Raw genomic sequence first — 22,894 nt, 5'->3', positions numbered from 1 at the left:
AGGAAGGAGACCAACTCTCACAGAGGCTATGGGAAAAAGAGCTTCTCTGATAAAATCAGGAGACCTGTCAAGCTTTGAAATGTAGGATTCAGGGCTGCCAGAAAGAGAAAATGGAGTGTGCGTATGTTAAAGCCAGCAGGGAGTTCTCTAGGCTGAGGGCCATGCGGGCTAGCCCTGAAGTTTCCTGGCACCTGGTTTGGTTACGTGTTACAAAAGCAGCAAGGCTGATGCTCACATTCACACTTGGGTCACTACAAGTTTGTTGTAATGCCTGCCAGTTTACAGCATGGCTCTTACCTGCCCCATGCCAGTTCTTCCAAATCTCTGGTTTAGGGAAAACATAATTGACAAGGCAATGAAAAGGAAAAGCAAAGACTTTCAGGGCCAGTTGGTGAAGCATCTGACTTTGGCTCAGGTCATGATCTGGTGGTTCATGAGTTCAGGCCCCGCATCAGGCTGTGTGCTGACAGCTCAGAGCCTGGAGCCTGCTTCAGATTCTGTCTCTCTCTGTCCCTTCCCTGCTTGTGCTCACTCTCTCTTAAAAATAAAACATTAAAAAAATAAAAAGATTTTTTATCTAAAAATGTTACAAGAGGCTATGCATTATAGCCAAATTACAACAAGTTTTTAAAAAGGGAAATGATTGCCTGTATAAACAAGATTCTGGTTTGGAAATGACCAGGTAAGAAAAATGAAATTAGGAAGAAAAACATTTTAAAATTAAGTGGAAAATACACAAAAATAAACTCAAAATGGATGAAAGACCTCAATGTAAGACAGGAAGCCATCAAAATCCTAGAGGAGAAAGCAGGCAACAACCTCTTTGACACTGGCCACATCAAGTTCTTAACACATCTCCGGGGACAAGGGAAACAAAAGCAAAAATGAAGTGTTGGGACCTCATCAAAACAAAATGTTTCTGCACAGGGAAGGAAACAATCAGCAAAACTAAAGGCAGCTGATGGAATGGGAGAAGATATTTGCAAATGACATATCAGATAAAAGGTTAGTATCCAAAATCTATAAAGAATTTCTCAAAGTCAACACCCAAAAAACATAATCCAGTGAAGAAGTGGGCAAAAGACATGAATAGACACTTCTCCAAAGAAGACATCCAGATGGCCAACCGACACGTGAAAAATGCTCAACATCATGCATCAGGGAAATATAAATCAAAACCACAATGAGCTATCACCTCACATAAGTCAGAATGGCTAACATTAACTCCTGCAACAATAAATGTTGGTGAGAATGCGGAGAAAGAGGATCTCTTTTGCACTGCTGGTGGGAATGCAAGCTGGTGCAGCCACTCTGGAAAACAGTATGCAAGTTCCTCAAAAAATTAAAAATAGAACTACGCTACCACCCAGCAATTGCACTACTAGGTATTTATCCAAGGGATATGGATGTGATGTTTCAAAGGGGCACATGTACCCCAATGTTTTATAGTAGTGCTATCAACCATAGCCAAAGTATGGAAAGAGCCCAAAGTCCATGGATGGATGAATGGATAAAGACGATGTGGTGTGTGTGTATATATATATATATATATATATATATATATATACACACAATGGAATATTACTCGGCAATCAAAAAGAATGAAATCTTGCCATTTGCAACTACGTGGGTGGAACTGGAGGGTATTATGGTAAGCAAAATTAGAGAAAGACAAATATCCAAATATCCAGGGAGGGGGACAAAACATAAAAGACTCTTTAAATATAGAGAACAGAGGGTTGCTGGAGTGGCTGCAGGAAGGGGGATGGGCTAAATGGGTAAAGGGCATTAAGGAATCTAATCCTGAAATCATTGTTGCACCATATGCTACCTTGGATGTAAATTTAAAAATTAATTAAAAATGAAATGAAAAACTTGTGTACAATTTTAGGAAATTTGGGTTTTCCTAAATTACAAATCTGACTTTGTAAAATCAGGGACGTACCATATTTCCAGAAAATGTGACCCAAGAAAAATCAATGCCAAGACACATTTTAATATAGACCAAAGACAGAATCCTCTGGATAGCGAAGAAAAAACATGAAGTCTTTTAGAAAAGGAGAAAGAAAGTCAGCCACAGACCCCTATACAGCAGCATTTGATCAGAGCAAGCCACGCTGCCTACAAAGCCCCCAACAGTGAGTGGGTTCCACTTTTTTTTTTTTTTATAACCAGCCAGCCTGTTCTTTGAGTATAAAGACAGCTGATTATATGGCATAAGATAATGTCAGCAAATCCAATGAACAAGAAGGCTGAATCATGCAGCAAATAAAAACAAGTGGGATCTGAAGGACTCTTTCTTAATATATTTAAAACCCTGAGAAAGAAACTAGAATAATAGTCTTAAAAACAGGAAATTACGAAACCAAGTTGGGTACTTTCTCTGATTTCAGTATAAACAACTTGGAATTGAAAAATTGATTTTGGACAATGAAATGTTATCTTTTTTAATTAAACTTTTTTTTTTTAACGTTTGTTCTTTTTTGAGAGCTAGACTGTGAGTTGGGGAGGGGCAGAGAGAGAGGGAGACAGAGAATCTGAAGCAGGCTCCAGGCTCCGAGCTGTCAGCACAGAGCCTGACATGGGGCTTGGACTTACAAACCCTGAGATCACAACGTAAGCCAAACTTGGATGTTTAACTGACTGAGCCACCCAGGTGCCCCAAGGACAATAAAATTTTAAAAGTTAAGGGGAGACACACAGTAAACCTAGAAACCATTGAAGACAAAATGAAGTCCCCCCCCCCCAGAAGTGATGAGATCAACCAGGATATAGCAGAGACAGACTGAAAATAAGAGTTCAGATAAGCAAATACAATGAAGATTATGAGGAAGATGGCATTTATTGGGGGACATAAGGGCTGATAATTTTTCAGGGTGGAAGCAATGGGTAGACATACACACTTACGATAGCACAGGAGCAAGTAGGATACAATTTTAAAAGCCCACATCTAAATACATCAGTAAAACTGCGGAACATCGATAGTAAAGAAAAAAATCTTAAGAACTTCCCCAGAGAAAACATTAGTTGTGAAGGGATGACAAGTACACTTAAGAACAGTCTCATCAGCTATAATAAATGCCAGAAAACCATGGAGGTAGCAAACTCAAGCGCCGAAATTATTCGTATGCTGGAACTGCAGGTTACCCATAGTACAAGAGCGTAGGGAAAAAGATACCAATAAAGAACACCATTTACTCCCCACCATATATACTGAGAGCCCTGGCATAGATTTCGTCTTTCAGGGAAAAGAGATGGGGGCCCAGAACAAAGGAGCCCAGAATCAGATGTAAAAAGCAACAAAGGAGCAAAGACATCAACACATGTTGTCAAAGCAAAAATAATACTGACTATAAACAAAAATATTACGGTTTAAAATAAGGTTGAATTACAATTGCAGACCAGAGGAGGCAAGAGGGAGATTAAAGTGTTGACTTTACATTATATTAGAGCAGTCAAGTATGGGGGTGCCTGGGTGGCCCAGTTGCTTGGGTGTCTGACTTCAGCTCAGGTCATGGTCTCATGGTTTGTGAGTTGAAGCCCTGCACAGGGGCTGTGTGCTAACAGCTCCTGGAGCCTACTTCCGATTTTGTGTCTCTCTCTGCCCCTTTTCCCATTTGCGCGCGCGCACTCTCTCTCTCTCTCTCTCTAAAATAAACATTAAAAAAGCCAAGTGTGTAGGCTACAATGTAAAGTGTCTCTGCTAAAATAGTAAGGATAAGCATGTAATAAAGAAAACTGTTAAACTGACAGAAGCCTGAAAAAAATTGGAATAAAAGTAGAAAAATATAGAAATAAGCACAAAATAAGATGGAAGTCCAAAGTTACCATTATGACAAAACTTAAGTACAATGTAAATATTTTTTATTGGAAATAAAAAATTTGATTTGGGGGGCACTTGGTTGGCTCAGTCAGTTAAGCATGCAACTTCAGCTCATCTCATGGTTTGTGAGTTCAAGCCCCGCATCGGGCTCCATGCTGATAGTGCAGAGCCTGCTTGGGATTCTCTCTCCCTCTCTTTCTGACCCTCCCATCCCCTTCTCTCTCAAAACTAAAAAAAAAAAAAAAAAAAAAAAAAATGTTGGACATCCACAGCATTCATAGAAATCCAGTGAGTAGCTTTGCTCACTCTCCCAGTTGTTTGCTGCCAGTTGTATAGTGCAACAATGATTTCAGGAATAGATTCCTTAATGCCCCTTACCCATTTAGCTCATCCCCCCCCTCCCACAACCCCTCCAGCAACCCTCAGTTTGTTCTCCATATTTATGAGTCTCTTCTGTTTTGTCCCCCTCCCTGTTGTTATATTATTTTTGTTTCCCTTCCCTTATGTTCATCTGTTTTTCCTCTTAAGGTGAAACACTCTATGAGCGAAGTCCTAGGATTTTTGTCTTTCTCTGACTAATTTCACTTAGCATAATACCCTCCAGTTCCATCCACGTAGTTGCAAATGGCAAAACTTCATTCTTTTTGATTGCCAAGTAATACTCCATTGTATATATGTACCACATCTTTTTTATCCATTCATCCATCGATGGACATTTGGGCTCTTTCTATATACTTTGGCTATTGTTGATAGTGCTGCTATAAATGTGGGGGTGCACGTGTCCCTTCGAAACAGCACACCTGTATTCTGTGGATAAATGCCTAGTAGTGCAACAGGTGGGTTGTAGGGTAGTTCTATTTTTAGTTTTATGAGGAACCTCCATACTGTTTTCCAGAGCGGCTGCACCAGCTTGCATTCCTACCAACAATGCAAAAGAGATCCTCTTTCTCTGCATCCTTGCCAACATCTGATGTTGCCTGAGTGGTTGATGTTAGCCAGTCTGACATGTATGAGGTGATATCTCATTGTGGTTTTGAACTGTATTTCCCTGATGAGTGATGTTGAGCATTTTTTTTTTTTCATGTGTTGGTTGGCCATCTGGATGTCTTCTTTGGAGAAGTGTCTATTCATGTCTTTCACCCATTTCTTCACTGGATTATTTGTTTTTTGGGTGTTGAGTTTGATAAGTTCTTTATAGATTTTGGACACTAACCCTTTATCTGATATGTCATTTGCAAATAGCTTCTCCTATTCTGTCGGTTTCCTTTTAGTTTTGCTGATTGTTTCCTTCACTGTGCAGAAGCTTTTTATTTTGATGAGGGCCCAGTAGTTCATTTTTGCTTTGATTTCCCTTGCCTCTAGAGACGTGTTGAGTAAGAAGTCGCTGCAGCCAAGATCAAAGAGGTTTTTGCCAGCTTTCTCCTCAAGGATTTTGATGGCTTCCTGTCTTACATTGAGGTCTTTCATCCATTTTGAGTTTATTTTTGTGTATGGTGTAAAAAAGTGGCCCAGGTTCATTCTTCTGCATGTCACTGTCCAGTTTTCCCAGCACCACTTGCTGAAGAGACTGTCTTTATTCCATCGGATATTCTTTCCTGCTTTGTCAAAGATGAGTTGGCCATACATTTGTGGGTCGGTTTCTGGGTTCTCTGTTTTGTTCCATTGATCTGAGTGTCTGTTCTTGTTGCACCTTCCATTCTTATGTTGGCACACCTCCCTACACAGCAAACACCTGGCTGCCTATGTGGCAGTTCCAAGGTGCACACATTTTCAGTGTGTAGCCCACAGCAGGTCTTGAACTCATGACCCTGAGATCAAGAGTTGACACTTAACCAAGTGAGCCTTCCAGGTACCCCAAAGTTTTGTTTTTAAGATTTTATTTTTAAAGTAATCTCTGTACCCAACATGGGGCTTGAACTCACAACCGTGAGATCAAGAGTCACAGGCACCCCTCATTTGGAATTCCCATGGGGCCTTCCAATTTAAGGTTCAGAGGACCATTCTGGTTCATGGAAGAAAGACTTAGGAAAGTATGGATTAAAGAAAATTCCATACCAAAAAGACAGGAATGGAGGGAACCTTTCAAACTTTGTGTGTTGACTATGAAGGCCAAGGAGCAGTTGGAGAGAGCCCTGGCTGTGAGGGAGCTGTGAATGTTCGTCCATGGCTTTGGGACACCTCTCTCCACTCATGGCCACACACAGAAGCAGTTGGATTTATGGTGTACTCTACTATGAGCTTTTGAAAGTCAGCTTTGAGATGGCATTGGTAATCACTGGCTTTGAAAATAAGGTATGAAGGGACACGAAAACAAACTCAGGTTACCTCCCATGGCCATTTAAATAACTGAATGAAGGAATTTTATTCCCTACATTTTTGACATGATAAACTGAGGAATTAGGAAGGTCAGGTATTTTGTTCGAGATTAAATAGCTAGTAAGTAAGGGGCTATGACCCCTTGCTTTGACCCTGATTTTCACCTGATTTTTCACTGATTTTTACCTTCGGAGCAACCCACGAAAGACACTCAGGAACAACTGGTGGTAGTTTGTTTGCACAATTATGCAAAGTACGGCCCCAAAGTACTCACAAAGTATAGCCTTCACAGTTCTTCTGACACAACAGTAACTCAGAACGCTGAGCCAGCACCCAGGTGGAGAAAGGCCAGTGGGAGCAGGGAGGGAATCGCTTACCAGTGGGCCAGGCCATAAGTAGATGGATATGCCAGTTTGCTCCAAGCGTCTGGCACTGTGTCATAACTCAGCTGGGACTGCTGGGCTTCCATGTCAGGAGATAACGTCAGCTCCCCCTTGCATGGAGAAAAGAGGCCGCATAGTGAGTGCCCTCCAATGTGGGAAAACCTGCTCTGGTACCACTTTTAAACTCACCTTCCAACCAAGGTCTAATTGTTGAAGTGACACACGGATTTCCCGAAGAAGAATATTCATCCTCTCACATTCTTGGAAGCAAACAAGAACATAGGGGCTTCTGTTTGAGGTTTTTTGCATTATCTCCGCCATGTTGAACTCTTCTGGAAGTTTCTCCAAAATGTCATCCAAGACATTCTTAACCTTAAATCATTAACACACACAAAATTTAGCTCCTTTGTATTTCGTTTTTTTAAAGATTCTTTTAAAGTTTATTTATTTATTTTATTTTATTTTTTTAATTTTTTTTTCAACGTTTTTATTTATTTTTGGGACAGAGAGACAGAGCATGAACGGGGGAGGGGCAGAGAGAGAGGGAGACACAGAATCGGAAACAGGCTCCAGGCTCTGAGCCATCAGCCCAGAGCCTGATGCGGGGCTCGAACTCACGGACCGCGAGATCGTGACCTGGCTGAAGTCAGACGCTTAACCGACTGCGCCACCCAGGCGCCCCTTAAAGTTTATTTTTGAGAGAGAGAGAGAGAATATGAATTCCAAGCAGTCTCCATGCTGTCTACACAGAGCCCTACGTGGGGCTTGAACTCAGGAAACCACGAGATCATTGCCTGAGCCAAAACCAAGAGTTGGATGCTTAACCAATGAGTCAACGAGGGGTCCCCTTTGTATTTCATTTTTAGTCACAGGGACACTATCCTTGATGTTTGGAAGTCCCAGAATCTATCCCACAACTCCCAATGATGCTTGCTAATGCATTGAAAACATGTCCGCCACTCCTTGGAGGTGGGCAGATGCACTGCCAACTAGCTCAGCTACCTGTGCGTGACCGCAGCCCCTCCCCTTCTTTAGATCCCATCAGGGAGGAGCTACTATTTGTAGTTTTTTCACTGGTAGCATTTGGGGAATTGAAGAACTGTCATGAATTCCATTTCACTTGTGCATGTCAACACAATCAGAGGAAGTGGAACCCCAACATCTGGGTATTACATTTTGTAATCCGCTAATTAAAAAAAAATCATTTTGAAAGTCACACAAACCAAAAATGCCCTTTAAGCTTGAGCTAATTCTGGTGACTATGATGTTGCCCTTTCCAACTGACACAGCCTAAAATTTGGGGAAGCAGTTTAGATCAACGTTTTCAACAACGAGGAAGCCTCTGTCTTCTTTACTTATTGCCCTGAAGAAATAAAAAACTTATACATTAAAGATGCAAAGATGCATACAGTAGCTCAATGTGCATGTTTAGTCTATCCGGTCTCACGGAGCTACGGAAAACCAACAAATACCTAAAGTAGACAAGAGAGTGAAGATAGTGCTGTCTGTCTTCAGCCCCAGGCCACTTTCCCTCTCCCACTGATTTCTGGGATTACTGCCTACAGTTCTGAAAGCATTAACAGCAAGTTGCTTTAGCGCCCGGCAGGTAATTTTTTGGGTCCTGCAGTCTTATTCCTCTACAATAGCTGCACAAAGTACAAAACAGTGTAGTAGGCAAGTTAGGTAAAGGGGTGGCTTTTGGAATCAGCTGGAGTTTGATTTCCTTCATTGGCCCTTTCTAGCTGTCTAGCAAATCACCTAAACTTAATTCTGTAACAGGGATCCTGATACTACTCAGAGCTATTGAGAATTAAATGGTTTCTTCATAAAGCACTTAAGTGCTTAGCATATAGTAAGCACTCAATAAATTCGTTGCTACAATCTGTTTGCCTATTTGGGGTGTTGAGGTATCTCAAGAGGTTTGCTTTGTAGTTTCTGGTTTAACAGTCAGCTTCTTTGTTGGAAAGAATGAAGCCCAAAAAACAAAATGAAGACCTCATCTACCTCTCTGCTTGTGTTAATACTATAGCTTTTGCCAAATGGGTGATTTTTTTCTTTTTCATCTTCTTAAGGAAAAAAAAAGGTGTAACATTCAGATAAGGGAGATGTTAGTATATGGGATAAAACACCACACAACAAATCCTAAAGCCTCTAAATGACAACCAGTGCCTCAACAAATGGCCATATTTCAAGAAATAATACAGAAAATTCCTGAGACCTCACGATAAGGAAATCTGAGAGTGTGTTCCAACAACCAATCCTTGTCCCTCAAATCCTGATTAATAATTGTGAGGGGAATATGGGCTAATTTATGTGGGGAAAAATAAACTAGTAAGGTTTTAAGTTAACGAGAAATAAGATTTTAATCTAAATGTAAAAAAAGATAGCATTTGATGTCCATTTCTCATCCCCATCATTCTAGGCAATAGATACCTTCAAAAGAATAACGCTAAAAGCAAAACAAAACAAACCAACAACAACAAAAAAAACCAATGCCAGTCTCCCAAGATAATCTAATAAAGACATCATAAAATGACAGAGCCAAAAACACACAGTAAAAAAGCAAGTCACAGATTTGGAGAAGAGGTTTGCCATACATCTATCTGACAAAGGATACACGTTGAGAACAGTCCTTACAAATCTGTAAGAAAAACATTGACAACAATTTTTAAAAAATGGGCAAGCAACTGGAACAGGTACTTCACATGAGATTCTATCCACATGGCTATAACCCCATGAAAAGATATTCAGCATCACCCCTTGACTAAGGAATGCAAAGTTAAAACCATGATGAAATACTACCTTTCACAAAACCTCAAGGAACGAGAACAGGGGACACTTGCACACTGCTGGTGGGAGTGTAAGTGGCACAAGCACTTTTGAAAACTGCTTGGGAATATTGACTGGAACTACATGTTACACCCGGTGATCCAGCAATTCCACTTCTCAGCAGAGAGGGTAAGAAGTATGAGTGGACACCTCTGGGAGTTGCCAGTGCTGGGTGACAAGAGATTACAAGAATGTTCACGGCTGGGATATTCGTAATAGTGAAAAGCTAGAAAGAACCCAAACATCCATCTACTATAGAACGAAGAAAAAATGGCATATTCATACCATAGAATATGAAACAAAAATGAATCACTAGCCCATGCAACAACATGGGTGAATCTCACAAACATAACACAGAATGAAAGGAGCCAGACCTAAATAAGTACACAGCGCATGAATGCATGTATTTGAAGTTCAAACACAGGCAAAAGCTAACCTATGGTGACAGAGGTAAGATGAGTAGTTACCTTTAGATGGGAGAGGGAGGGATATGCTGACCCTGAGTGTTGGAAATGTTATGTATTTTGATCTAGGTGGTGGTGAGATAGTTGTATAGAAAGGGAGAAATTCATTGAGTTGTACACGCAAGATTAGTTCCACAAAAAAAGAAAGACCCTCTACCTTTTCTTCCGTGGACTGCCCCAGCTCCTCACTGACGAGTGCATTCCTGGGCTGCATCTCCAGCAAAGTTCTGAACAGAGTGTTCGACATCACTGTCAGGAATTCTATTTCAGCATTTGGGTGGAGGCCATACAGTGCTGGGCTTTCTGGAGGAAGCCTCTCCTCTATGTACTGGTGGTAGCCTGAATAATCTAGATTAGGTGGGGCTGCAAATCCTGGGGCCAGCGTCAGTTCATCTTCCACCTTCGACCACAAAGGAACAGAGTCAGTTATTCCAAGTCTAATTGGGCATGAATCTTCACATCCTAAAACATTTTGAGAACGCTCTTAAGAAGGTCCCAGTGCAATGCTGGGTAGGTAGCAGGCTCTCTAAAATGTTTCACAACCCTTTTGTAATTTGATCATTTGGCCCTGTGTTTGGCACCAGGCTGACCTCTGGGGAGGAGTCCAAGGAACACACATGAATCCCTGCCCCGAGAAGCCTTAGTCCACAGTTTGCCCAAGGCAACATGGTACCTGAACACAGCTGAACCATCTGCCATGTATTGGTCACCCCATCAAATGCTTCAAGTCACTGATTATCCCACACATCTGCAAACATTTTGTAGAGAGAAATGGAGATTAGGAGTAACTTCCCCAGGCAAGATGTTTGATTTGAATCTTAATTCTGAACGCATCTTAGTATGGCTCTATAGGTTTTACTTTCCTAATGTACGCACTTGCCATAATACTCTTCAAGTTATTTTGTACACGATACAGAGTTCTATGTACTCATACTGAGTAAACAGGAGTGTGTATATGTAAGTAACAATTTAGAGGGCACTATCTACAAAGAGTCAGCTCAGTGACACTTCCTCATGCCTTTGAGCCACTCAGGGTAGAGTCCACACTGCTCGCCTCCAGATCCACAGACCCGGGACCGGCGTTGGCACATACTGATGCTCAGTACACAGGTGCCTAATGAATGAACGGCAGGAGCGAGGAGGCATTTATCATACCCATGTACTTCATTAAGGCTGCGGTAGAGGAAGACATTCCACATAGAGGAAGGATCTAAAGAAAGGCAATGTAAAGAGCAATACCAAACCTAAGTTATGTGAATACAGTTCTTCAAAAGGTGACAAAAGAATTTACGGACATGATTCTCTTCCCAGCCAGGAACAGAGTCAGTCAAGTACTTAGAATGGACTACCTCACTAAGCACAATCTCAGATTTTTTCCTGATGTTTTTAGTCGCCAGGGACCCTAACAAACCTGTTTTGATTTTCCTAATCTCTCTTGCTATTAATTCTGGCTCCACGTGCTTAAATGTACAGAGGGGTGTGACTTTTAACACTCACCTAATGGAGCTATTTTAGGCTTAGATTTTCTAAGTCATTTTCTGAAATCGGGGTTTTTCTCTCCAATTTTGTATGTTGTGCCATCTGGTCCCCTCACTCTCACCCAGAGGCAAAGTGAATATTCACGAATGTTTATTCAGTACTAAGTACTCATCACCTAGTATACCACGACAAGCCTTGGAAATATAAAAGGTTCATATAACCTAGTTCTTAAGGGACTCAGTCTGATGGGGGACAAAAGAAGTGATTTTCTTCACAAGCATGTCACCTGTGAATAATGGCAGTTTGTTCCTGCTCAGACCTGCAAGTCCAGGTTTCCTAGAGAGCCTGCGGCCTCAGAGACAATGCTCAGTGGCTGGCTGTGAATTCCAAAGGCTTTTTAAATATTTGAGTCAGCATTTCTCTTTTGCACTAGGAAGATTTCCAAGTTAGTCTAGTCTTTTATTTTGTGACAAACAAATATTGACCAATGCATACGAGAAGGAGCAGCTCGGACCATCTTCCCCACCAGCATCTATTAGCTTGGTTTGTTTCACTCATTGATCTGCATTTTCTATCATTTCACATTTATATATCAGAATCAATTGCCATCTCACTGATTCAGGGTGACCAAAACAGAACTGTGAGGGACAGTTCAACTCACGTTTTTATTCTACAAGATAAATTAGTCAAAATAAAAATATGGGCACAAAATACCAATAATGAAACCAAAAGTTAGAATACATACAAACCAAACTTTATTCTCTAAAAACAAGGACCTGGTCTTCCCCGATGGTGCTCACTAGACTGTTGAAATTTTAAGAGCCACAGTTAAATTGCCTTTCAATTAAAAACAGAGTTTTAAGCAAAGACACAAACCCAAAAGTGGAACCACTTAAACACGTTAAAATGCCATGGGGACTGCAAATTTGTTTCAGCGCATATTCCTACAGTGCTGGTGGGAATGCAAATGGCTGTACTTTCTGGAGAGACAGGCAGTCTTTACAAACAGGCCCAAAGTGCCTTTTATATGTTCGTTAATGAGCAAAACAAAAGAGCCACAAAGGAAAGGTAAGTGCTTGAGGTTTACAGCCAGCCAGATGTGGTTCAGTTCCCATCCCTGAAAGGTTTGGTTGCTGGTGGCCTTTCAAAATGACAGTTTATCTGAGTTTCAATCTTGTCAGTGAAGTGATGTTCCTCATAGCAGCCTACTGATAGTGGCTGTGGGAATTTACACGTGTGCAAACAGCTAGGCACGCCATAAGTAGACTTTTACGTTAGTTTGAGTCTTTTCTGCGTCCTAGGAACATCCAGGTACATTTTGATTTTCCGGAAGGAAAAAGACAACCTGAAGAAAGTTCCACTCTAAATTCCTACCACGATGTCAAAGTTTGAAAAGTGAGTTTTAGTTGATACGGGTACATATGTGTTCTCTTTCTCCTTTAAGAACACTGTAAAGATTTCAGTGTGTTCAAGGACTCCTGGTTCTGAATCCCTTCCCACTCAAGGCCTTCACGAAAAGCTCCTGCTTGTGGACGGGGTCAGAACCGTACAGCTCTCTGCCTACTGACCACTATCTTGGCTTTTGAGAAGGTTACTGTTACTCCTCAAAGAATCAATAATTCTAAAGAGACATTTCTCCAAAGAAGATAAACAAACTCTCAATCAGCACATGAAAAGATGCTCCACATTATTAGCGTTCAGGGAAATGCCGATCAAAACCACAATGCAATACCATTTCACACTTACTGAGATGGCTTAAAAAAATGTGAACAAGGGTGTTGGCAAGGCTATGGAGAGAGTACAACACTGATACATTGCTGGCAGGGATATAAAATGGTACAACCACTTTGGAAAACTAGTGTGGCAGTTCCTTCAAATGTTAAACAGAGTTGCCATATGATCCAACAATTTCACTCCTAGGTATATACTCAAGGGAAATGGAAACACATGCCCACACAGATACTTGTTCATAAATGTTCATTTGCATCGTTATTCATGATAGCCAAAAAGTGGAAACGACCCAAATGTCCGTCAACTGAAGAACGGATAAAGAAAATGTATCCATACGATGGACTGCTATTTGGCCATAAAAAGGAAGCACTGACATGTTACCTATAGCATGGGTGAACCTTGAAAACGTTAAGTGAAAGCGAACACAGAAGGGTACATATCCTACCACTCTATTTATAGAAAATGTCCAGAATAGGCAAATCTAAAGAGACAAAAAGATCAGTTGTTGCCTGGGGTTGGGGAGTTGGGGAGAGGATGGTGAGTGACTCCTAACGGGTATGGGGTTTCTTTGGGGGGATGAGGTGTTCTACAACAGACTGTGGTAAGAGCTGCAAAAAAAAACTGGATTGTCCAACTGAGATTGGGAAGTTTCAATTTATCTCAATAAAGCTATTTAAAAAAAAAAATGGGATCATACTCAAGGAGAACAAGCCTCCACTTAACGAAAAAAAAAATCAAGGATTTGAAGTCCTTGTTGGAGAAATCAGTGGCAGGCGCAGTTATTAGACATTGGGAAAGCCAGAATCCTGCCTCTCTGTTGACTCTGTATGACTGTTGTCCTTCTTACATTTTGCTTTCTGATATTCTGGCATTTATTTTTTTTTATTACTTTTTAAGTTTATTCATTTTGAGACAGAGACAGAGAGAGAGAGAGAGAGAACAAGCAGGGGAGGGGCAGAGAGAGAGGGAGAGAGAGAATCCGAAGCAGGCTCCATGGGGTCAGAACAGAGTCCGACTCTGGGCTCGTTGTCACGAATGATAAGGTCATGACCTGAGCCAAAACCAAGAGTCAGACACTTAACTGACTCTGCCACACAGGCGCCCCTGGTATTCCGGTATTTAATAAGACTCACCTCCTCTGCCGTCTCTCAAAGTATATGACAAGAAGTTCCCAGTTGATTGTGAGTCTAAACGAGTGAATTTTCCCTAAATGCCATGGCCTCAAAGTGCTGTGAGGAATTTTCAGAAATCACTCGAAGTTAAATTATATTATCATGATGTCTTTAGAGCTGACAGGTGCATTAGTGATTTTGTGGACAGTACCTTCATTTTACAAGTGAATAAACTGAGGCACACAGAGGTCCTGAGCAAAGCTGGACAGCAAGTTAGTGGCAGAACCAGAAGCTAGAGCTCTGGTCTCCTGGATTGTCAGGTTTTGTTTGCGACACGACCCTGTGGCACCCTCCATGCACAGAGCGGACACGAGTCAGTGTTTTGTTGATCTATGCCCCAGATACCGCAAACAGATCTGCTCTCGCAATGATGTAGCACACTGCAGACAAAGTCTGTGCTCTGGGGAGTCTGACTGTGAGTTCAAATCCTGGTTTAGCTACTTACCAACTGTGCGACCTCTGTGAATCTGGCTTTCTTTTTTGATTACGTGGGATATTAATACCCATTTTGCATGATAATGGTGAGGAGAAGAAATAATACTCATGAATTGTGTAGTACTTACCTCTGGCACAGAGCAGGTTTTTAATAAATGGTTTTCATTGTTATAATCATAGATGATAGTCAAGTATGAAATACATATCATGTAACTTTATACTTATAGATAAAATACCTTCCATTTTTAGCATGTTGCTCTAACCTTGTACTAATGTTCAAACCTGACAATGGTTGTTTTGTAGATGAGGAAACTGAGGCTCAGGAGATGTGTCTAAAAGCAAATACAGGGGGAATCGAATGTGAACCCTAGTATTGTTTATTTCAGAGCTCAGCCTCCTAATTGTTACCCTATATTACCAGAACAGTTTTTTTTTAATGTTTACCTTTGAGAGAGAAAGAGTGAGAGACAGCGAGAGAGACAGAGACAGAAAGACAGAGAGTGTGTGTGTGTGTGCACGCACAGAGTTGGGGCAGAGAGAGAGAGGCAGACACAGAATCTGAAACAGGCTCCAGGCTCTGAGCTGTCAGCACAGAGCCTGACACAGGGCTCAAACTCATGAACTGTGAGAACATGACCTGAGCCACCCAGGCGCCCCACCCAGTGCTCATCCCAACAAGTGCCCTCTCCTCAATGCCCATCACTCATTTTCCCCTCTCCCCTGCCCCCCATCACACTTGGTTTGTTCTCTGTATTTAAGATTTAAGGTTTGCCTCCTTTCCTCCCTCTGTAACTATTTTTCCCCCTTCCCTTCCCCCCTGGTCTTCTGTTAAGTTTCTCAAGATCCACATACGAGTGAAAACATGTTATCTGTTTTTCTCTTATTTCACTTAGCATAATACCCTCCAGCTTTTGGGTGACCTGATACCTTATTTTCCAAAAGTAACTTACTGTATCACCTGTTTAGCATTGCCAAATATACACCTTACGTGGAAGAATAATTAATAATAATTCCCTAACTCTGGCCAGAGACCCCCTAAGGCACACTGCTGTCAGGGAACCCTCTCCCAGTGCAACCTCACTTACCCAGCAAGAAACTCACTCAGCCTCCTAAAGGGCAATACCACTGAAAACATTCCGAGGGAAACTTTAAATCCCACAGCATTAATGGGTTGCTCTCTTGATCATGTTTCAGTGCAACCAAAGATACTAATTTCTAAATAAGTTAACCCACATGAGAAGTAGTGAAAAGACTTCCTGCAAATGCACAAGTGTTAGATCAAGTTCCTACTATAAAAAGCAAGAGCAGGAAACATGTGCAAGCGAACAGAATAACTGGGGTTTTGCAGCATCTAACACCAAGTCAGTAAGTGCTTTTAACTTCCTTTGTTGAGTTGAGAAGGCAGCACTGTCTGGGGCAGAGGCAAGACAGCAAATGACGCATTTCTTTCTTTTTAAATTATTTATTTATTTTTAAAGGGTTATTTACATATTTAAGTAATCACACCCAACATGGCACTGGAACTGAAAGAGATCAAGGGTCACGTGCTCCACCCACTGAGCCTGCCAGGTGCCCTCCCTGCAAAAGAAGCATTTCGATCCTGGAAACGTCAGCAGATCTGCATGGAAGGGTGGATACGGGAATTTCTAAAGGGTTCACACACACTCCAGTGCCGTTCCTGAGGTTCTATCGTCTCTTATGTATTGTACAACTCTGTGAATGGGAGCTCAGCCTTGTGAAGGTTAATGGACTGCCTAGTTTGGCAACAGTAATTGGCTCCCTATCCTCAGGCCAGAGCCTGAGAGGGAACATCAGCAGGAGCTTCTCACTCTGCCCCTTGACCTCCACCATCATTTGGAGAAACCAACCTCTGTAAAGGTCGCATGCCCAACACTGTTTATCTTTCCCATCTCCATGGAAACCTACTCCCAGACCTCTTCTGAGGAGTGACTTCCAATTGTATTAAATTGAAAGTGTCTTTCTGACCTGTGAAATCCTGCTCATTAGAACTAAGGAAAGACCAGGAGACTCTCCGCAAAAAAAACAAATAATGGTCACACAGCAGCAAAGTTTTTTTTGTTTTTGTTTTTTGTTTTTTTTTGCATTGTTCCCAAATTGTTTAACATTAAAAGTAGCAAAAAAAAAAAAAAAAAAAAAAAAATCTGTCCCCAATTTTCTATATTAGACTACATACAATATAACCTATTTTCTTATATGTGATTATATTACTTCTCAAAATAGACTCAAGGAAGGGTATCAAAATTACGTAATGCTTTTAGGAGATGAAGTTCAGAGAAATTATGAACAGGAGGTTGCTCAAACCATTAAAAAATATGGCACTACTTTCTATTATATGTTTACAGTCCTTGGCATATTTTATTTTATTTAAATTCCAGTTAACATACCATGTAATATTAGTTTCAGGTATGCAATATAGTGACTCAACCCTTCCATACATCACCCAGTGCTCATCACAAGTGCATTCCTTAATCCCCATCACTGATTTTAGTCATCCCCCCACCCACCTCCCTTCTGATAACCATTGGTTTATTCTCTATGGCTAAGAGTCTGTTTCTTGGTTTGCCTCTTTTTTTTTTTTCTCTCTGTTTGCTCATTTGTTTGGTTTCTTAAATTCCATATGGAATCATATGGTATTGGTCTTTCTCTGACTTATTTCACTTAGCCTAGTATTCTCTAAATGCCTCCACATTGTTGGCACATGGCAAGATTTCATTCTTTTTTATGGGTAATATTGCACTGTATGTATGTGTGTGTGTGTGTGTGTGTGTGTGTGTGTGTGTGGCTATTGGCTATTGTAGATAATACTGCTATAAACAACAGGATGCATTTATTCCTCTGAATTAGTATTTTTGTATTTTGGGGGTAAGTATCTAGTAGTAAGATTGCTGGATCATAGGGTAGTTCTATTTTTAACTTTTTGAGGAAACCTCATACTGTTTCCCAGAGTGGCTGCACCAGTTTGCATTCCCACCAACAGTGTAAGAGGGTTCCCCTTTTTCCACATGCTTGATGACACCTCGTTTCTTATGTTATTAACTTAAGTCATTTGACAGTGTGAGGTGATACCTCATTGTCATTTTCATTTGTGTTTCCCTGGTGATCAGTGATGTTGAGCACCTTTTCATTTATCTGTTGGGCATCTGTATGTCTTCTTTGGGAAAGTGTCTGTTCATGTCTTCTGCCCTTTTTGTTTTAATGTTTATTTACATACTTTTGAGAGAGAGAGAGAGAGAGCGAGCGCGTGTGCACAAGCCCGGGAGGACACAGAGAGAGAGGGAGACACAGAATCCAAAGCAGGCTCCAGGCTCCGAGCTGTCAACAAAGAGCCTGATGTGGGGCTCGAAATCACAAACTGGGAGATCGTGACCTGAGCTGAAGTTGGACGCTTAACTGACTGAGCCACCCAGGCACCCTTCTTCTGACCATTTTTTAATTGGATTATTCATTTTTTGAGTGTTAAGTTGTATAAGTTCTTTATAGAATTTGGCTACTAACCCTTTATCAGGTATGTCATTTGCAAATATCTTCTCCCATTCTGTAGGTTGCCTTTTAGTTCTGTTGATTGTTTCCTTCACTGTGCAGAAGCTTTTTATTTTGATGATGTCCCAACAGTTTATTTTTGTTTTTGTTTCCCTTGCCTCAGGAGACCCATCTAGAAAGAAATTCCATGGCCAATGTCAAAGAAGTTACATTGGCACTATGTTACACACAGTTGGTGTCTTGTTCAAGCAAAAACAAAGATGGCATGGTACAGGGTGCCTTGCATTTCTAAGAAATAAGGCAACGGCCATGAACATGGAGGCCTTGGTGAGAGAGCATGAAAAAAAAGTGTGGCCACCACTTGTAGTTATTTCAATATGGAAAACAGGGACTGAGCACGTTTTCCAGGAATGCAGCCTGTACGCAAACTGAGTGCCCATTTGATCTGTCCAGATATTGGGTTGGTAAAATGAGAAATAGGAAAAGGAGTGTGGTCTCTTTCAACTTCCAGTACAGTGGGTACTCTACCCTTCCTCACAGACAGAAAAACTGAGTTCTCACATCACATTTTTCCTGAGGATGTACATAGTTAAGAGTTAGTGATCAAAATTTAGAATACTCCATGGCTTCTGTGACGGGGAGAAAACTATAAATTTCACTTATATTAGAACCCCAAATTGAAATCAGTACACCTATCTTCTGGCTGGAGCTCTTGCCCATGGGAATGGGTTGTCCTGAGGCAAACCACGCTTCAGTGTCTCCCTATAAAATAGGCTAACAGTGTCAGTTCTGCATACCGTCCAGGGTTATTCCAAAGACCCGGACAGTCGGTGAATGTGCCCTTCACCTGGGCACAGCACAGGAGACGCGCACAGACATCACCCAGGAGGTCTTGGTGAAACAGATTCTGATTCCATAGCTCTGGGATGGAGCCCAAGACTCTGCACAATTTCTAACACATTTCTAAACTCCTTGATGGTAGGCCAGAATATAGTCACAAAAGGCCACGACGCCTCAGTAATATTTAAGTATTTATATAGTGACATTAGTTAAAAAAATCTTACTCGAATTTTCTTCTCTGTAAAATCAATTGAAAGTGCCTTACCAGAGATGGATTAATGAATTTGTCCAAATACACCCGACACAGTCTGCGATCCCAATCATCTGTGATGTGTCCCCCATACATGATCTCACCAAAGAGATAACGGAGATCTTCCCACGGGACCTGGGAGGGAGATCACACAAGTGTTCATTTCCAGGCCTCGTGCAATGGTCTCAGAGTGGTCAACTAGCAGCACATGCCTCTCTATAAGCTCCTCTAACACAGCGTTCCCTCAAATCCTCATCAACAGGAACATTTAAAAGAGGTTCAGAAATTGTTTAGGTTTCTCCATAGAATTTGAGAGAATTATTTTCAGTGTGTTTTAATACATTCAGTGAAAAGTCACTAATACTGAACTTTTTTTTAAAAGGAAGTGTGATTTAAATCTTATTTATTTTGAGACAGAGAACGCACTTATGCATGTCCTCCTGCGAGCGGAGGAGGGGCAGAGAGAGAAAGGGAAAGAAAGAATCCCAGGTAGGTTCCACACTGTCAGTTCGCAGCCCAGTGTGGGGCTCGAACCGATGAACCGTGAGATCATGACCTGAGCCCAAGTCGGATGCTTAACCAACTGAGCCACCCAAGCACCCCAACAATGAACTTTTGATGCAGATTTTAAAGCAATTGTTCCTAGAACACGTCATGTAGGTAAACTTTAAACATTCAATATCTCATCTAAAAATTAAGAAAAGGTATAACTTTGCAGGGCCTCTCAGGTATGACATGTTTTTACGATCTGATTTAGAGCAGGTTTTATGATCTCATCTAGGCAAAGAAAGAAAATGCTACACAATCTGAATTTGGGGGGCATTTACACGTCTATTACCTTGCAAAAATCCAGGCAGACCAATCCCCTTGCTACAGACTGATGTGAGGGCTGGGTTTATGGTATGACTGGTCTACATGACTGTTCTGAGGGTTGGAACTAATGATTGTACCATGTGGTATTCAAGAAATAACGGTATCTCTTTATTTGGCTTCACGGGATTTGAAGCCTCTCTCTGCCCCCCTTTAGCTTCCTCTGGGTTTGCAAAACATGCCAGTCTGTGATGAAGCCTTTCTAGACAGGAACCTTTATACCCTCAAGGGCAGTAGATTGCCTCCCAACAGTTCAAGTAAAAACTTAATTATAGCCTTCATTTGTTGCATGATGTGACAGAACAAGTAAAATTGCTTCAACTATTCCAATGTACTTGCTACAAGTTTATTTGAATTTGAATAAATGGACCTCAAATATGTCTTTCTTTTAAGCCTGTCTGATGTGAGTGAGCAATGAGAGAGGTGAGTGGACTGTACCATGCTCCCTTCGGGCACCTTCCATCCTGTCCTTCTGAAATGGACGGGAAACGAAGACCTCTCCATTTCATTTCTCTGAGTACGCTGAAGTAATACCCATTAGGCATTCTACCATCTGATATATATCTCCCTCAAGATTTTAATCAGCCAGGGAACTATTCTTTTTTACATACGCCTTCCTGAAAAGGGCAATTTGTACCACCTAACTCTGTGTACATAATAACTTAACTCCCAAATCCTGGTAACTTGCTTCACCATGTGTGGTAAATGACTTGGGTCTAGACATCTGAGAGAGCAAAGGGTGTCAAAATCCGAAAGCTGTGTTGATCCAGGAACACCACTGGGGGCAGTGGCAAACAGGACCCACTTGGCTCCCTGGGGTTGCCACCTCTCAGGATGTGAGAGCTGGAGAGAGACAGGAATCCGTTCCTCTCCTTCTCCCCTTCATTTCGAACTCTCCTGTGAACAGGATTCAGCTGAAATGGGATAATACTCTTTGTCTCAGCCTCAGTATGGACTTGTATGAAAGTTTTAAGTGGTCCATTTCACTTTCTAGCCAGAACTATTGTAGTAGCCAACCTTACATATGACATTTTAAAGAAAACGTGGTAAGATCAACACAGAATATTACTTATTAGGAAAGTCAAAATATGCTCAAATTTTATACATTTAAAAAATGATAGATATGGAATGTTGATCATCACATACCATATTAAAACCATATATTGTGGTTACAACCTGCTCAAAATACGTTGTTTGGGAGAGCAACCCACATGATATACTAAGTGTACCTATTTTGATAGCAGTCAAATCACCTCTAAAGCTTGAGAAAACTGAGTTGATAACAAAAATTGTAACAACGGCTACCAGAAGAACATAAAGCAAACCTTAAGACACAGAAATATGCAGGAGTTCTAGAAACTTATAGAACGGTGTTGTTGTCCAGAGCACAACACCCGGTTGTTTTTGACAAATAGATCTCAATTTGAACAGATTGAACTTAATGGAAAAAGTTTCTTTTGTGAAGACTAAGCCAGAAAATCCTTACAAATGGTTCTTCCGTTTGGAAATCCAATCACTGGGTTTATAAGAGTTTGCACAAATGTTCTTGATGAGGCATTCCCATCCCCACCTGTAAAACACATTTTAGCTATGAAATAAAATCATTCATCTACCTTTAACTTCCAATCAAGGGGAACATTACTGAGAAAGTCACAACAAGGTGGCATCCTTAATACATAATAATGACATATGCAGGAAATGCACCATTATTTATACATGTGACGCGCTGTAAATTGCTTCCATCATAAGAACTAATTGTAGTGATTATTAATGCAGTGTTATGAACTGTCAGAATTGCTGTATGTAATTACATTTGTGCAAATGCTTCATTACCTGCCTAATGAATCTGGCATATATGCACATGTAAACCACTGTTTTTGTTAACATAATGAAGGACATTTTTTTTTATGCACTAAGCTGCTGATGTAGAACTGGTTTGACCTATCTTATGAAGTTCGAGCATCCACTGCTGGAAAACCTTTGATCTGGTTTCTTTTCACACTTGGCAGAAGATGCATATATAGTGTCAGCTATTTCAATAATAGCTTCAGAAGAGAAATTACGGTCCATTTGATAGTGGCCAAAGACTGACAGATTCAGTACACTCTTTGGAAGAGGTTATCTGACCACTGGCACTTACGTTAGGGTTTGCCTCTAAGTAGTTGTAGAGGACGCCTGCACAGACGGTGAGGTCTCCAGGATTGAAAGGATAGCTGCGGCTCCAGCCCTGGGGGCCAAACCTTAGTCTCCCAGCGACACAAGCGTGGAAGTAGCACAGAGAAAAGAGGATGCTTTTAAACTCCTGCTCCTTGGAGCACGCTTCAAGTGTATCCTGGGAGAGAAGAAAAATCGTTGATTCTCCCTCTGTATGGTTTCCAAGGGCAAGGGTCTGAGTTTTCGATAATCTTGCACAAAACTTGGCAGGAGATCTCGGACAGGGGTAACATGCAGTTTTAAGCATGGCTGCCCATCCTATGAGGGGGTAATAGGAGACTGACCATTTGGCGTTTGCCAGTCTGTTAATTTAAGGCAAATGCTTTCACTTTGCTTCAGTTATTTTACTGAACGCTTCTAAATTCACTAGAAAATGAGACCATTCATTTTGAGCAGTGATAATACTGCTTGATATCATTTTCCCCTGCAAAATTCTCCTTGAAAAATCTAGATGGCCAAAGGACACCATCTTAGTTTCATCAGCGTAGCAGGATACTACTTAACCTCAGCCCTGCATTTCCCGGGGCTTCGTAGTAATACAGATTACCTGGGCACATGGCCACCCATCAAAAAACGATTTCCATCCT

The 22,894-nt window shown here is 41.2% G+C and overlaps 1 protein-coding gene across 4 annotated transcripts in view; it reads right to left on the bottom strand.

Annotated features, from left to right (window-relative positions):
* DNAH11 (dynein axonemal heavy chain 11) overlaps positions 1 to 22,894 on the bottom strand; it is a 359,611-nt gene that overhangs the window by 2,372 nt on the left and 334,345 nt on the right. For all 4 annotated transcript variants that reach the window (XM_030308072.1, XM_032592424.1, XM_032592423.1 and 1 more), the window contains 5 exons: positions 22,234 to 22,425; positions 19,239 to 19,358; positions 9,973 to 10,215; positions 6,712 to 6,894; positions 6,517 to 6,632 (listed from right to left, as the gene is read on the bottom strand). In XM_030308072.1, the coding sequence (XP_030163932.1) occupies positions 6,517 to 6,632; positions 6,712 to 6,894; positions 9,973 to 10,215; positions 19,239 to 19,358; positions 22,234 to 22,425 (854 nt within the window). The remainder of the gene's footprint in view (positions 1 to 6,516; positions 6,633 to 6,711; positions 6,895 to 9,972; positions 10,216 to 19,238; positions 19,359 to 22,233; positions 22,426 to 22,894) is intronic.

This window comes from Lynx canadensis, chromosome A2 (genome assembly GCF_007474595.2).
Source record: "Lynx canadensis isolate LIC74 chromosome A2, mLynCan4.pri.v2, whole genome shotgun sequence".
NCBI lineage: Eukaryota > Metazoa > Chordata > Mammalia > Carnivora > Felidae > Lynx > Lynx canadensis.
The sequence above is the reverse complement of the archived record's forward strand: the minus strand, read 5'-3'. Positions and strand labels throughout refer to the sequence as shown.